Genomic DNA, 14,376 nt, shown 5'->3' with positions numbered 1-14,376 from the left:
TTGGTAACCAGTATTCTAATTCTGTCTTCTCCCATGTATGGACACCTTCTCTTTGCTCTGACTATGTTCTAGGTTATACTATATTGTACATGTCTTCTTATCCTGTTTGGAGTTCACATCAGAACTTTAATATGCTTATTTATTGCTCACGTTATCATGATCATTGCAGGGTTTGATATAACTGTTGTTAAAATGAGTATTACTAGCAACAAAGTAATCTTGTTTTCAAATAATAATTCCTCTTGGCATCCACCAATCAATTACTGTATAGATAGAAACAAGTTTTATTAACACTTAGGGCGGAAATATAGAGGCATGAACACCCCTCTTCATGGTACCCATCAGATTAATAGGAATGAGGTATAACAGCACCTTCTTTGATGGTAGGGAATCCTATAACATGTTCTTTGTCATCTCTTTCTTCTTTTCCTAGCAACAGTTCTTCCAAACTTTACCTCTTTCCTGGACACTCCATCCCATTGTTTTTTACTTCACTCTCAACAATTCAACTTTACTTCTTACTTATTAAGAAAATAAGGATCATTAAATCTTTTTCCACTATTCCCCCTCCCCATTTATAGTTACCAGGGGCAGATTCAGGTTTTGTTGTGTCTGAGCACATAAACATTGGGGAAGGCGGGGTTTAAAGATAATATATGTAATAACCTTACTTTTATAAATTTTATAAAAACCTATGACTGTACTGAATTATGGCCAGGGTCCCTCCCAAAGCCTCTGGAAGAAGTCTGTGAAAGTGGGGGTGTAGGCTGGGAAGCTGAAGGTCAAGTGGCTTCCCTCCACACTTCGCCTTTCAAGGCTAATCCATCCTGCTTGGCTCCAGGTCTTCTGTGAAGTCTGAGTCACTTTTCTGTCCTCTTTCTTTATTGGGTCACTCATTCCAGGTTATAAATCTGATCATGATCCTCTCAAACTTAGAAAAACAAAGTAAGCAATCAACCCTAAGTCAACTCCCAAATTCCTCCAGCTTTCCTTTCCAGCCAGCTAACTGCTCTTTTTCCATTAACAACAAGATTTTGGAAAAACTACTGTCCTGTCCTGTTTCTCCTCCATTTTCAAATTCGCTGTTGAGACTGCTTTGGCTAAAGTCACCATTGATGATTTGGTTCACTTAAAAGTCATTGTAGATTTTATAAAAGCAAGTATTTGAATTACGAGAGTAATAACCGTCCTTCTAATAACTTAAATAATAATTAAAATGTCTAAAATTAAAATTAAGTCCCCTCTCATCCACTTTAAGAGTATTGCTATATGTCCATTCTTTTTCTTTTTCTTTTTCTTTTTTTTTTTTTTTGTTTTGGTACTGGGGATTGAACTCACAACCTCGCACTTGCCAGGCAGTGCTTAAGCCACTGAGCTAAATCCTCAGTCCTTATATGTCCATTTGTAACAATTTCATGTTTAGTGTCCCTACTTGTCACTTCATTTATCCAATTTCAAAATAGATATGTGTGCAACTGTTACATAGGATTTCTCTTTCTCAGTCTTTTTTCTGTTCTCCACGCTCTCTCATCCTTACTTCATTCCTTCTAAATACAAAATTTTATTTTTCTTTTTTGACACAGGATCTTGCTATACAGTTCAGGCTGACCTTGAACTCACTATGTAGCTCAGGTTGGCTTTGAACTCATATTTTCTGCCTCAGTCTCCTGAGTGTTGGGATTATAGGCATGATTCATCATAGCCAGCTAAAAAATTCTATTATATATTCTGTAACTTGCTTTTCAATTAACAATATATCATGGCCATCCTTCAAATCCATACATATAGATCATTAAGTCCTTGCTAGCAGTTGTATAATATTTTGTAGTAAGGAATTACAGAATACTCTGCTTGTCAAACTATTCCCCACCAAAGGATATGCAGGTTAGTTTGATTAGGCTGAATCGTAAGAACTACCATCTTCTAGGTTTTTTGGGTTTCAGTTCTATTTTAATGTTATAATATCCCTATACACATAACTTCAAAACGTTTGCTTCTATGGATAAATTCTAGTTTGGAAAGTGTCTATGCTTTACTCCCAGGTTGATTTCTTAAAATGTTGGCATAATATTACAGACCCATCAGTGATTCTTTGGAAAGTTGTAAGTCCCAGGGTCTGTTTTAGTATTTCTCTCAGCAGGACATTGTGTTTGCCTTCACTCAAGACATTGTGTTTGCCATTATGGGCCGTATTTTTTGTGGAAGTATTTTCAACCAGTTTTCTACTTGCCTCTTTGGGTCACTTTCCCTTTTTTTTTTTTTTTTTTTTGTTTCGTCTTAGTTATTGTGCAGCACATGGTTTTGCCCTCGTTCACCTTCTGGTATATTTAATCTTCTTACATAAGTCCATGGTTCCAAATAGGTTTTTTTTTTTTTTTTTCCCTTTTCTTTTTTGTGATGGGCATGGAACTCAGGACCTCATGCATGCTAGGCATTTGCTCCAACACTGAGCTATTCTGTGGTCCTCTCCCATTAGAAGCTTAACCCTCAACCACTGTTACTCCAAATTTGAATTAGAAAAAGTTTCCTTCCTTAATATGTGTGTGTTAGTGGGATGTGGTGGCAAATACTTGTAATCCCAGCATTCTTGGAAGGCTGAGGCAGGAGGATCAGGAGTTTGAGTTCAGTGTGGGTAATTCAGTGACTTTGTAAGACCCCATCTCTCTTTAAAAAAAAAAGATGCACTGTGACACTTATGACCTCATCCCTTTTGAAATGCTCTTTATGCATTTCTTAGAAAAGAAGACTCCCATTTACTCTTAGGTAGCTAATCTAGAAATTCAACCCAGAGTTCTTCTTCTTCCTTCACATATGATAGGTTACAAAGCACTACTGTTTTGATCTCATAATTGTTTCTCAAATCCATTATTTTTTATCTTTTGTTTACCATCTTTATTAGTGCACATTGGTTACACAGTTTAAAGGGTTTCCTTTTGGCATATTCAACATGCATATGATAGACTTCAGTCACCTCTCTCTCCATCTTTGTTCCACACCACTCCCTAGTAACACATTTTTGGGGGAGGGTTTCAATGCATACTTTAAAAAAATATACTCATGCTCCGTATTTACCACCCTTATGCCTTCTCTCTCTTCTTCCATTCCTCTTGTCTAATAATAGTCTCCTGTCTGTTTTCTTGACATTTTTTCCTACAGTCCACATATTAGGGAGAATGTGTAATATTTATCTTTGAGTGGCTTATGTCACTCACATCATTATTTCTGGATCCATTTTTCTACAAATGACAAAATTTCATTCTTTTTACAGCTGCATAATATTTTATTGTATATACAGCACATTTTCTTTATTTGTTTATCTATTTCAGGAGACCTGGGCTGGTTTTATATCTTGGTTGTGCTACAATAAATGTGGGCATTCAGTACCCTTATCGTATGTTGACTCTAGGTAAATACTAAGCAGTGGTATAGCTACATCAAATAGTAGTTCTAGTTTTTGAGGAGTCTCTGTCTTGATTTCCATAGTGAGTGGAGTAACTTAGATTCCCACTGGCAGTGTAGAAAGGCCCCCTACCCCCATTCCCAGGAGCGTTTGTTTCTCCTATTCTTGATAATAGACACTCTGACTGTGCCAAGATAGAATCGCAATGTAGTTTTGATTTTCATTTCCTTCAAATCCATTATTTTTTCTCAACCCTTAGTGCTGCTGTCCCAGTCAGAGGTTTCCTAGACTTTATTGTCCACATTGTCAATATGCTGAAATCTAAACTTGTTAGCATGGCTTTAACAGTTCTTTATTAAGAAACCCAATGATCCATCTTCATTTCTTGACATACTCCATAGAACCCTGTCTTCAGTCATAGGGATCTACTTTCAAATCCCCAACATACCAAGCTCTCTAATAATTCAGTGCCTTTGCACCTGCCATCCTTATGCTTGAAATTCCTTGCCAGTCTTTTTGGCCTGGCAAACTCTGTCTTGTATTTGAAGCCTCAGATCTAGAATTATTTTCTGTTCTTTGAGTTGTGTAGGCAGACTTAAGCCCTTCTATATTTAGCAATTTTAACACTGGTGTTAATTTTATTAATTAGGGTTTCCAAACTAAGCTGTAAGCTTCTTAATAGTTGGGACTATGATTACCCTCATCTTTAAATCTCTGACATTTAACACAGGGACTGGTATCTAATAGGCACTTGCATGATTGAAAAGCAAATTAGTTACATAATAAGAATAGCATTCTGGCTAGGGCTTAAAGTTTAAACTACAGATTTTTACTTAAGAGTAGCTTAAAAAAATTGTAGTGAATTAATGGAAATTGAAGAAAAGTACATCTTTAAATGTAATGCCTATTTTCGTGGATTTTTTCATTTACAAAAATACGTGATGCATTTAGCTTACACACATGCATACATTTTTCATAACAGTAAAATGTAAATGCACTTTCACTGTTTAAAAAGGTACACATTTTTCAACACTCTTGCACAACCCTCCTAACTAGGTTGATTCATGTCCTGCTTTTCATAACTTGAGTGGTTTCGGGTAAATGACTGAATCTTTTTTTTTTTTTTTTCTTTTTTGGTACTGGGGATCCAATTCTCTACAGCGTACTTGCCAGGCAGGCGCTTATGCCAGTGAACTAAATTCCCGACACAAGTCACTGAACCTTTAAGGTTCTCATTTTCTTGGTCTATACAATGAAAACTATAGGTAACTAGTTTTGGGTGTCAAATCTGATAATGTAGCACCAGGTGAACGCCAATGTCCTCGAGATATTAGTAACACTGTGGTAGTAGCTCAACTCACGTGCCCATCTGCCTGCAGGTAAGGGCGTGTGACACCTGGGCAGGATGCACCTGATGACTCCATCGTTAACTCTTGGACCACCTCAGCCTACACCGAAGGCTGCTAGGTGAATTCAAGGGGGGCGTCCGGGCCATTACTCGTCAATGCCCAGCACACCGGAGCGGCAGAGACTGCGCAGTCTTACATTCTGCAGTCTCCTTTCTCTCTCTAGTAGAGAACTGAGTATCAAAGCATGCCAAACATCCATTATTAAATGCAACTTATAAAACCCCCAACACAGTCTCGCTCAGGGGTCCCTTCGCTCTGTGTTAGCTGCTGCTGCTTGTATCTTGGAATCTTATCTGTCCATTCGAAAATCTTTAGTCCTTGTCAGGATTCATTCTGGAGGTCTGTAGTTCGGGGAAGCCAGGCGAAGACACGTATCTACTTTGATTTGGCTACTGAACACCTTTCACCGTTCCAGCGTTGAAAGCCAGTGTTGACACGCATTTAAATTTTTCCCTAAAAAATGATTAACCAATCTCCGACACCGAAAACGGAGTCCATCTCCCCGTGACGGGATCCTGCGAACCTTCCGGAGCGTGGACCGGCGGCCCAGACCTCGGATCTGTAGTCTCCGGGGCCTGGAGCCCGCCTCCGATAACCCGAGCAGTACCTGGCTGCCCCGCCGGCGGCCGCACAAAGAACCAGGCAGGCGGCCACCCAGCGGAGCCGCAGAAAGTAGTCCCGACCACGCCGGCTCCAATGTTTTTCGACGTCGCTCCACGCCCTCCGCGGGGAGGGTGCCAGCAGCCGGCCCGGGAAAGAATCCCATCGGAATGCGCCGCCGGGCGGCCTTTTCTCTCCAGCTGGCTTGTTCTCGCGCGGCGTATCTCCCACAGTGTCCCCGTGGAGGACTGTGCGAGGGTCCCTGCCTCTTTTCCTCCGTGCTTGTGAGGCGGCACTGAGGGAGGGGGTCGGCCGCGCGCAGGGAAACCTTCGCGGCGACTTGGAGACCGCGAAGACTGGCCAGTCGGCTGTATCCTTGCGCCGCTACGCGTAAGGAAGAGGCTGAATGAGGAGCTGCGCGGGGGACGTGGGGCGCCGGGGGAGGAGGCGGCGGGATGGGAGCAGACGCTGGCGTCGCGCGAGCCCGGGGCAGAGCGGCGCGGTAGAGAGGGCGGCGGCGGCAGCCACGCGCGCGGAGGCTTGACGTGCCCCTTTCTTTCTTCTCTCTCTGGGAAGCATGAGCGTGCAGACGCGCCGCTACGGCGGCCGCCGGGGCTCCTCGCCTCCCCCTCTTCTGGTCGCCCCTCGCCGGTGAGAGGAGAGAACGCGAGACGGGAAGATGGGGGCCGTCCTGAGGAGCCTGCTGGCCTGCAGTTTCTGTGTGCTCCTGAGAGGTGAGACGCGAGGACCGGAAAGTTGGTGGGCTTTGGTGTGTGTGCGTGTGTGTGTGTGAGGGGGTAGGTGGCCTTGCTGTGTGTGTCGGGCGGGGGAGGGGAGGGAAGGTGGAAAAGGGGAAGAGGAGCGAGGAGGAAGGAGAGGCCTGTTCGCGGGGAAGGAGGGAGAGAAAGGGGCCCGGGAGAAGGGGCTGTGAGCACCGCCTGGCCACAATGCAGACCCCTGCCTGGCTCTCCGGACTGGATCTGGACAAAGCTGAGTCTCAGTTCGGGCTGATGATCTTGGCAAACCCCTGGCACCCTATTCTGTCGGGATAACTTGAGTGTCTATGCATCTCTTTCTGCCGGGAATGATCAGGGAACAGTCTTTGTACGTATTTGGCTTTAAATATGTTTGAGCTCAAGGTGCTTCAATGTTGGCCTTCTCCCTCGAAGCCCCCCACCTTTTGCATGTCTGTTAGGTGAACTTTTAAGCCCTTTTGCAATTTTTTCCAGGCCTTGTTTAAACTAATAATTGACTTCCGTTTGGAATATAATGATCCTGGATGAGAGCACAGTTGGAAAGTGACTCGGGGTTTAGAGGTCGAGCGTTTCAGCCTTGGCAATTTTTTGAGCTTTAGCCCACGATCGAATACAGACGTCGTTCTTGTAACCCCTGGTATTCAGGACTCGCCCCTGTTTTCGGAGTATGCAAGTTGTACAGTTGGCACCAAGTAGGGGAGTCATCGTTGAGTGACGAGCCTGTCCTGTCCAGGGAACTGAATTATCATTTGCAGTGCACCCCTGGGAACAACTTGGCACTTTGGAAAATGACAGAGTGCTCTGGATAATTTGCTCTGGGAATTACTTAAAGTCAGTGCTATGTGATGTTTTAAATTGGACTGCAAAGCTGACACACAAACTGGCTTTTAATTTGTGACAACTTATAGAAGTTTTTGATTGGCCGGCAAGGAATGTCGACAGGTCTCGCCAAGTTGATTAGTGTTGAAGTGGAAATGAAGCTGATGATGTGGAGCTTTTTATTTTATTTTATTTTTTATTTTTATACTAGCAGAGGAATGTTACCTGCTGCTGGATGCAGTGGCTGGTAGTTTTGGTTTTGTTAATTTCACATGGCACTTCCTTTCAGGTGTGGGATCTCTTGAATCTTTGTGGGCATTTCAAGCTATTAAAAAGCAAGTTAAACTTTTGTTCAGTTCTTCAAAACTTCAGAAGTTTACTGATCATGATAGTAACTAATGATCTTGTACAAGTTTGACAGCTGTGTCATTTGTTTTTTGTAAAAATGATTGTTTTTATTTTCATGACCCTCCTGCACCATTTCTGTGTCTGCATATATGATATTTCTTAGTAAGTGTGGCTCCATTGTAAGCATAAACTGTGTAGTTCCCCATGTAAACTCCAGAAAAATAGTGCGTGCTCAATTTTCACGGCAGAGAATTTAGTGTTATATACCTGAGAAATTTAATAAGTATGTGTTTATTATAGTATACTTGCTACTGAAAGGAGATTTAGCTACAGCAGTGAGAAACAATTATAGTTGATATAAGAATATATATTTAAAATAGATGTTAATAGAGTTAACAAACATGAGAGCCAGCAGATTGCTTGGAGTTTTGAAGAAATCTAAATCTATAACCTGGGTGCTTTGGTTGCTCAGTTGTATTTCTTGTAAGGGAAGGGTGTGATGCAAATACAATTTGTTTATTTTAATATCCATAGCTGAGTTTTGAGTTTGCTTGAGTTTAGGGAAGTGGTACTTTGAGTAACACTTTTTGAACAAAATGTTATGTAACAAAACCTGGAAGAGGTGATAGTTTGTCTTCTTTCCATTACCAAAGTCTTCAGAAGTGGAGCTGTTAGCTGGGTGTGGTGATGCATGTTGGTAATCCCAGTACTCTGGGAGACTGAGGCAGGATAACAACTTCAAGCCCATCCTGGGCAATTTAGTGAAACTGTCTCAAAATAAAAATGTAATAAATAAATACAAGGGACAGAGGACGTAGCACAGGGTGAAAGCCTTGGGTTTCAGTCTCCAGTATGGAGTAGAGGTATAAGGGGTGAGTGGGTGGAGCTGTTATTTTAAATATAGCATAAGAAAGGAATAAGGTGGGCGTTTTATTTAACAATATTTAACTGTGAATACATGACACTTAAACTAAAACTGTCTTTCATGTAAAGATGTTTGGTTGTGATTTAGGTTGTTTTCACCTCTTGATAGTGTCATTCTGTGTTATAAATCATAAAAGTTGCACCCTAAGGAGAAAATGTGATTAATTTGTTGCCTTAAGGTCATGACCTTTTCCTTTACAGAAGAGTTGGAGCTTTTAGGTGTTTAATGGTGTGTTTAAGAGAGTTGGAGAGAACTTTGGTCCTGTAGGTTTGTTAATCAGTAGCTGAAAACCAGGGTATACTGTCTCATCCAGGCTGCGTCTCTTTACCTGTTAAGTGACATGGTATAATGGAAAACTTTGGAGAATGCAACACCAGAATCTTGAGTTTAAAGCCAGAGCTTCATTACTTCCTAACTTTGTGGTTCTGGTCTAGTCAGCTTCTCTGGACCTCAGTTTCTTTACTTTTAAAATGTGAATAATGATATCTGTGTGACTAATTTGGAGGATTATTGGGTGTGGTAAATGAGGTGCTTAATGTAAAATACTTTGCAAATGTTTTATCCTAATTTTGATTCCCGAACATACCGTCAGTAGTTGGGGATTTGAGGTTTAATTTGCATTAGTTTCATGAACTCTTAAAGAAGAATCTTGAACTCTGAGTCTAACCACTTCACTCCTAGGTGGGGAAATTCAGATTCAGAGAGACAGTAAATTGATCAAGATTTTAGAGCAATTAATGGTACAGCATATAAATGTGTGTGTGTGTGTGTGTGTGTGTGTGTGTGTGTATATCTCCTACAGTGTTGAGAAAACAAACATGATTTCTGCATTAATGAATCCAACAATTCAGTTTGCTATCTTATCATTTGAGTTCCATCCAGGTACTGACCTAAGTGTCTTTGATTTTTCTAGAGGAAATATTTTTGCTAAAAATTACAAGTTTTAGGATACCATCAAAGTGTGTAAGCTTTGTAAATACTGTATCTTAGCTTTTTTTGAGAAGGTTTGTTGTATAAAATTTATTGCTTACTTTGTTTTGTTGCAGTGGTAGTAAATAATATCAGAACAAACCACTAATGTTTCCCAATTTATATATCTGTAAGAGTAGCTTTTTTAAAGTTTCTTTTTTTTTTTTTCTTTTTTAAAATCAGTATTGTAAAATTTTGAGGGGTCAAATGAATTTTGAAGTGGGAATAAGGAGAATGATTCTCTGATTCTGAGTTTATCTGTAGCTAGCTGTGTGACTTTAGATGAATCACTCATTTTCTGTACATTTTACTGTGTTCTTTAGGGTAAAGAATTCTTGTTTTGGAGATGTGTAATTCATAGTATTATATTAAGTGCTCTGAGAAGTCCTGAGATAGAGAGACTAGTTTTAACTGTGTTTAACCAGATATTTTCCAAACTTGGCAATTTTTAAAAGGAATGCTTTTAAGTCATAGGTGATTCATGTAAATTGTTATTTGATGATAGTTTCATATAGTTTCATCAGATACTTTCTTTACATTTTTCTTTTTTGGCCTTAGGTTTGGTTGTTTGGCTGGGAATTATTTGATTATGAAATTTTAAGGTTTTAATTTAGCTCATTATCAGAAGGACTAACAATGATTTCTTATGGTTTTCTTTAGAAGATTATTTTCTTTGCTTTAATTGAAGATTTTTCCATTTGCTGATCTGAACTACTGTGTTGGAAACATGTTTTGGCAATCAGAAAGGACTTACCTTTATTTGAATATCAAAAGAGATTCTGTGAAGAGGTACAAATGGAAAGTATTATCTGAGAACATTTATTTTTGTTTGAATTATTTGGATGTACTAGAGAAACAAGTTACATAGGTGGTTGTTCTGTTTAAGCTATGGGTTAAGTAGTGCAGAAAAAAGTCCATTTTCACTCTGGAAGTTTTATTGAAAACTTTTATATTTGGAGACTGCTAAGAAGAGGGATACTGTAGCGGAAAGCTGTAGGCTTTGTTGTGAGACAGGTGAAGTTCATTGCCACTTTATATGTATAGCTTTGGATAAATTGGCCTTAGTTCCTTCTGTTTAGGTGGGGATAACTTCCAAGATTTTAGTGAGAATTAATCAGATATTTGTGAAGGGAATAGTATAGTGCGATCAATAGTGGACATTGAATAAATGTTTGCTATTAGACTGATCACATGAAAGGAAGTATTTGTGCTCTGTATTAGAAAATACCAGTGAAACATTTTAAGTGCCTGCAAAATTGGAGGCACTGTTTTGGGCAATTGATACTTTTCGGATCAGTGTTTTTTTTTTTTTTTTTTTTTGAATCTCTAACTGAATTAAAACTCCACAAAATACTTTTACTTCTATGTTTTCTACTTTAATTTGAAATAGGATGGCCACTAAATGTGTTTTACCTGCTAACAGTTGCAACCGTAACACTGTTTCAGGTGATTATTATAAATAAGGTAATTCAGGTAATTGTGACATTTACTTAAGAGTTAAGTATGGATGAAATTTTTTTATCAAAATATTCTCTGAAAAATTGTATTACTTGTTTACAACAGTTAAAATTATTCAGCTGATAGACTCCTCTCTACAGATGAAGAGATCATACACTGAATTCTTGAATTATATGTTCATTCTTTATGTATCTTTTGTAAAATAAGCCTCATTTTAATGAATATACTTCATTTGAGTAACTGAAATTTAGTCAAGTACATGGATTAGAATAGTTGACTTGTCTTCATAGTTATTTAAAGTGCAGTTTGTTAGCACATAAATACAGGGAAAACTGTTACTTGATACTAACACATGCTTATGTTTCTCATGCTTTGTGTTATTTTGTGACAGTGATTATGCTCACAAAAAAGTTCAAACTGTTTAGGCATAATATTAGAAAATATTAAAATGTTCTTAGTCTTGTATTGATGAGAATAGGCCGTGATCCTATTAGCTGTAATGGAACTTTCTGGTTTCTATGATACTTTTCTTAAAAGGGCCATGTATCTGCCTGGCATGGGACAGGGCGGGGATTGGGGATGGAATGGACAGACTGGTGCATCTGTATAATCCCCATTGGGGATTATCAGTTGGGAAGCTAATGTAGAAGAATTGTAGTAAGTTTGAACCCATTTTGGGAAACTTAGTATGACCTTGTCCCAAATAAAAAGGTGCTGGGGGGAATGTACCTTAATACTCCTTAGTTTCCAACTCTAGTACAGCAGAAACAAAAACAAAACAGTTTGGAGCTAATTTCAGGAAAATTGGGACTGCAAGGTGATACCATATTTTTAGGCAAAAATCTATTTGAGGTTATATAAGTTAATAATTAATAGCAGGTTTAACATTACTGAGTTTCTCAGAATAAAAGTGCAGAGATGCCTATGATCAGCAAGTTATTTTTTTCAAGAAAACCCAAGTAAAAGAAAATTGTACCTCTATCAAATTATACGTTTGACTAGAAGGATCTTTTCTCCATTGGTCTTGGTCACTATTGTATCACTGTTTTACTGAAAGCACACCAAGTAGATTATAGGGTTAAAAATCTTCCTCTTTTTTTTTTTTGGTACTGGGGATTGAACTCTGGACCTCAGTTCATCAGGCAGCTGCTTATGTTGCTGAGCTAAATCCTCAGCCCTAGTCTTCCTCATTACTGATGCAATTTATTGGGAAGTGTAATATAAGTATTCATATATTCACTATATTTTGATAGTCTAGCTACATGTTGTATAGTCTTTATTTGTAGATTTAGCTATAGATAAAAAATGTGGAAAATTGCATCTGTACTGAACACATATAGAGCTTTTCCTTTGTCATTATTGCCTAAAAGATACAGTATAACTCCTAGTTACATAGCATTTAGGTTACATTAGATATTATAAGTAATCTTGGGTTGATTTAAAGTATTCAGAGAGATATACATAGTTTATATGCAGACCCTAACTGATGTTAGGGGCTATAAGGGGCTTAGGTATCCACAGATTTTGGTGTCTCAGAGATGTAGCGTGTGGAGGTGACAGGGAGATTGCCTGGAACCAGCCTCTTGTGGGTATAGAGGGATGGTCATTACTTCCTTTTTTTTTTTGTCTTTTTCCTTTTTATTGGTACCCGGGATCGAACTCACGACTGCCTTCTTGCATGGCAGGCACTTACACCGCTGAGCTAAATCCCCAGCCCCTGTCATTACTTTCTTTAAGCCAGTTTTTTGAACTATAATGTATGATAAAAATCTTCATTTTAAAGGCATTCAATTTAGTGTTTTTAGTATACTCACAACATCATACAACTATAAGCACCCTATCTTATTTCAGAACTTTTCAGAACCCTCCAAAAAATTCCAGCAATTACTCCAAAAAATTCCAGCAATTACTTCCCATTTCCCCTTTCCCTCTAGCTTCTGGGAGCTGTAAATCCACTTCTGCCTCCATTGATTTGCTTATTCTGAACAGTTGTAGAAATTGAGTGTAATATATGCTTTTTTAATTTAGTTTCTTTTACTTATAATGTTTTTAAGGTTTATGCATTTAGTGGCATGAAACTATAAGTACTTCATTTGTTTTTATGTCTGTGTCATATACCATTGTATGGATATTTGAAGTACTTAAAAATGAATCTCAGTTTAATTATCAAAGTCTTTACTTTGAGAAATTATTTCTGGCTTTTGAGATTGCTGAACTAAACAGTAAATTCTTAGATTGTTGCTTTGTTCCTTGAGAAACATTTAATAATTTATTAGCATTTCCTGTTTCTGTATATTGACCTTGTTTCAGTTAAACCTTTTTATTTAATTTGTATTTATATCTATTGAGATCATATTTACCAAGCTCCCATTTAGAGTTGTAAGATAAATAGGTATTAAAAATTGTGTGTCTCACTTTCATTTTATTTTATTGTTGTTATTGTTATTTTGAGATAAGATTTACATAATTTAGGCTGTTTTTTTTTTTTTTTTTTTTTTTTTGTCTTTTTCGTTTTTATCGGTACCAGGGATCAAATTCACAACTGCCTGCTTACAAGGCAGGCGCTTATGCTGCTGAGCTAAATCCCCAACCCCATTTAGGCTGTTCTTAAACATTATATTGCCCAGGCTGGCCTTGAACACATTTTAATCCTCCTGCCTCAGTCTCTTGAGTGTGAGATTACAGGCTTGTGCCACCATGCCTGGTTTCTTCATTTTATAAATTAGAATGATGAGCCACTGACCCTAAGGCCAGATGACCAGTAATTTTACATGCAATGCTTTTCTATTTATACCTGATTTTATCTGGGTCTTATTAGGGTTTTTAAAATGATACTGATCTTTGTTTGTTTGTTTATTTTGGAGACATGATCTCACAGTGTTGGCGAGGCTTTTCCCAGCCTTCTGGGTTCAGGTGATCAATCTTCTCTGTCTTCTGTACAGCAGGGACCCTAGGCACTAGCCACTACACCTGGCTGAACATTTTTGCTAGGAAAAAATACTGTAATCTTGGAGTTTGCAAGTAGGTGGATTGTTATAGTACTGCAAATAAAAAACAAACCTGGATTAAGGTGAGAAGTAGTACAGAAGGGGAACATGTCCATCATAGCATCTCCAAGAATGTCAGAGTCAAACAGAAAAAGACTTCTTCTATAGGGAGGTGTCAAAGGCCAACAGGAATTTTGTGAGAGTGAGGACCAAGTGGGAGAGGGGAAGCATGTTAAATAAGACAATTTAACTGGAAAATTGTGATGAAGTTGTGTCTACTTGCATAAGCTTAGGGCAGCCAGAGTTGAGGGGCTGGTGGGGAGAAGTCTGCTTAACTTTGGTCAAGTCAAGTCAGTGGGTAAACAGTGGGGTGCTTGTAATGAGCACTTGTTAGTTCCCCTGTTTAAGTTAAAACCTGTCACTTAGGGATAGAGTGAGAGACTTTGTGAAGTTGATCTCAGTAGATTTGCCTGCTTATGTAGGTTAGACAAAAATAGTGCCTTACCATATAGGTCTTTTTTAAGGTTGCTTTGCTGAAAGATTTTTAAGGCATCTGAGATTGGACCTTTACATTCCTCTTGAGGCTGGGACTGTTAAGACCTTATCATCAGGTTTCACTGAAAAGAACCTATGTGTTTGAGGTAATATTTGTCTTGTGGTAGTTCCCAGAATATTCTAGAGTAGTGGTGGCGAACCTTTGGCATGA

At 38.8% G+C, this 14,376-nt stretch overlaps 1 protein-coding gene across 3 annotated transcripts in view; it reads left to right on the top strand.

Annotated features, from left to right (window-relative positions):
- The first annotated feature begins 5,572 nt into the window (after window positions 1-5,572).
- The window catches only part of Lrp6 (LDL receptor related protein 6), a 147,715-nt gene continuing 138,911 nt past the window's right edge, over window positions 5,573-14,376 (top strand). Inside the window, exons 1-2 of one of the 3 annotated variants that reach the window (XM_023565292.2) lie at window positions 5,573-5,799; window positions 5,986-6,143. In XM_023565292.2, the coding sequence (XP_023421060.1) occupies window positions 6,089-6,143 (55 nt within the window). In that variant the 5' untranslated portion in view covers window positions 5,573-5,799; window positions 5,986-6,088. The other 2 variants (XM_063238243.1, XM_013153063.3) reach the window with 2 other exon arrangements.

Source organism: Cavia porcellus, unplaced genomic scaffold, assembly GCF_034190915.1.
Source record: "Cavia porcellus strain 051 isolate PalLab524CR breed Dunkin Hartley unplaced genomic scaffold, mCavPor4.1 scaffold_27, whole genome shotgun sequence".
Lineage (NCBI taxonomy): Eukaryota > Metazoa > Chordata > Mammalia > Rodentia > Caviidae > Cavia > Cavia porcellus.
Note: the sequence above shows the minus strand (reverse complement) of the source record. Positions and strands in the feature narration are given on the sequence as shown.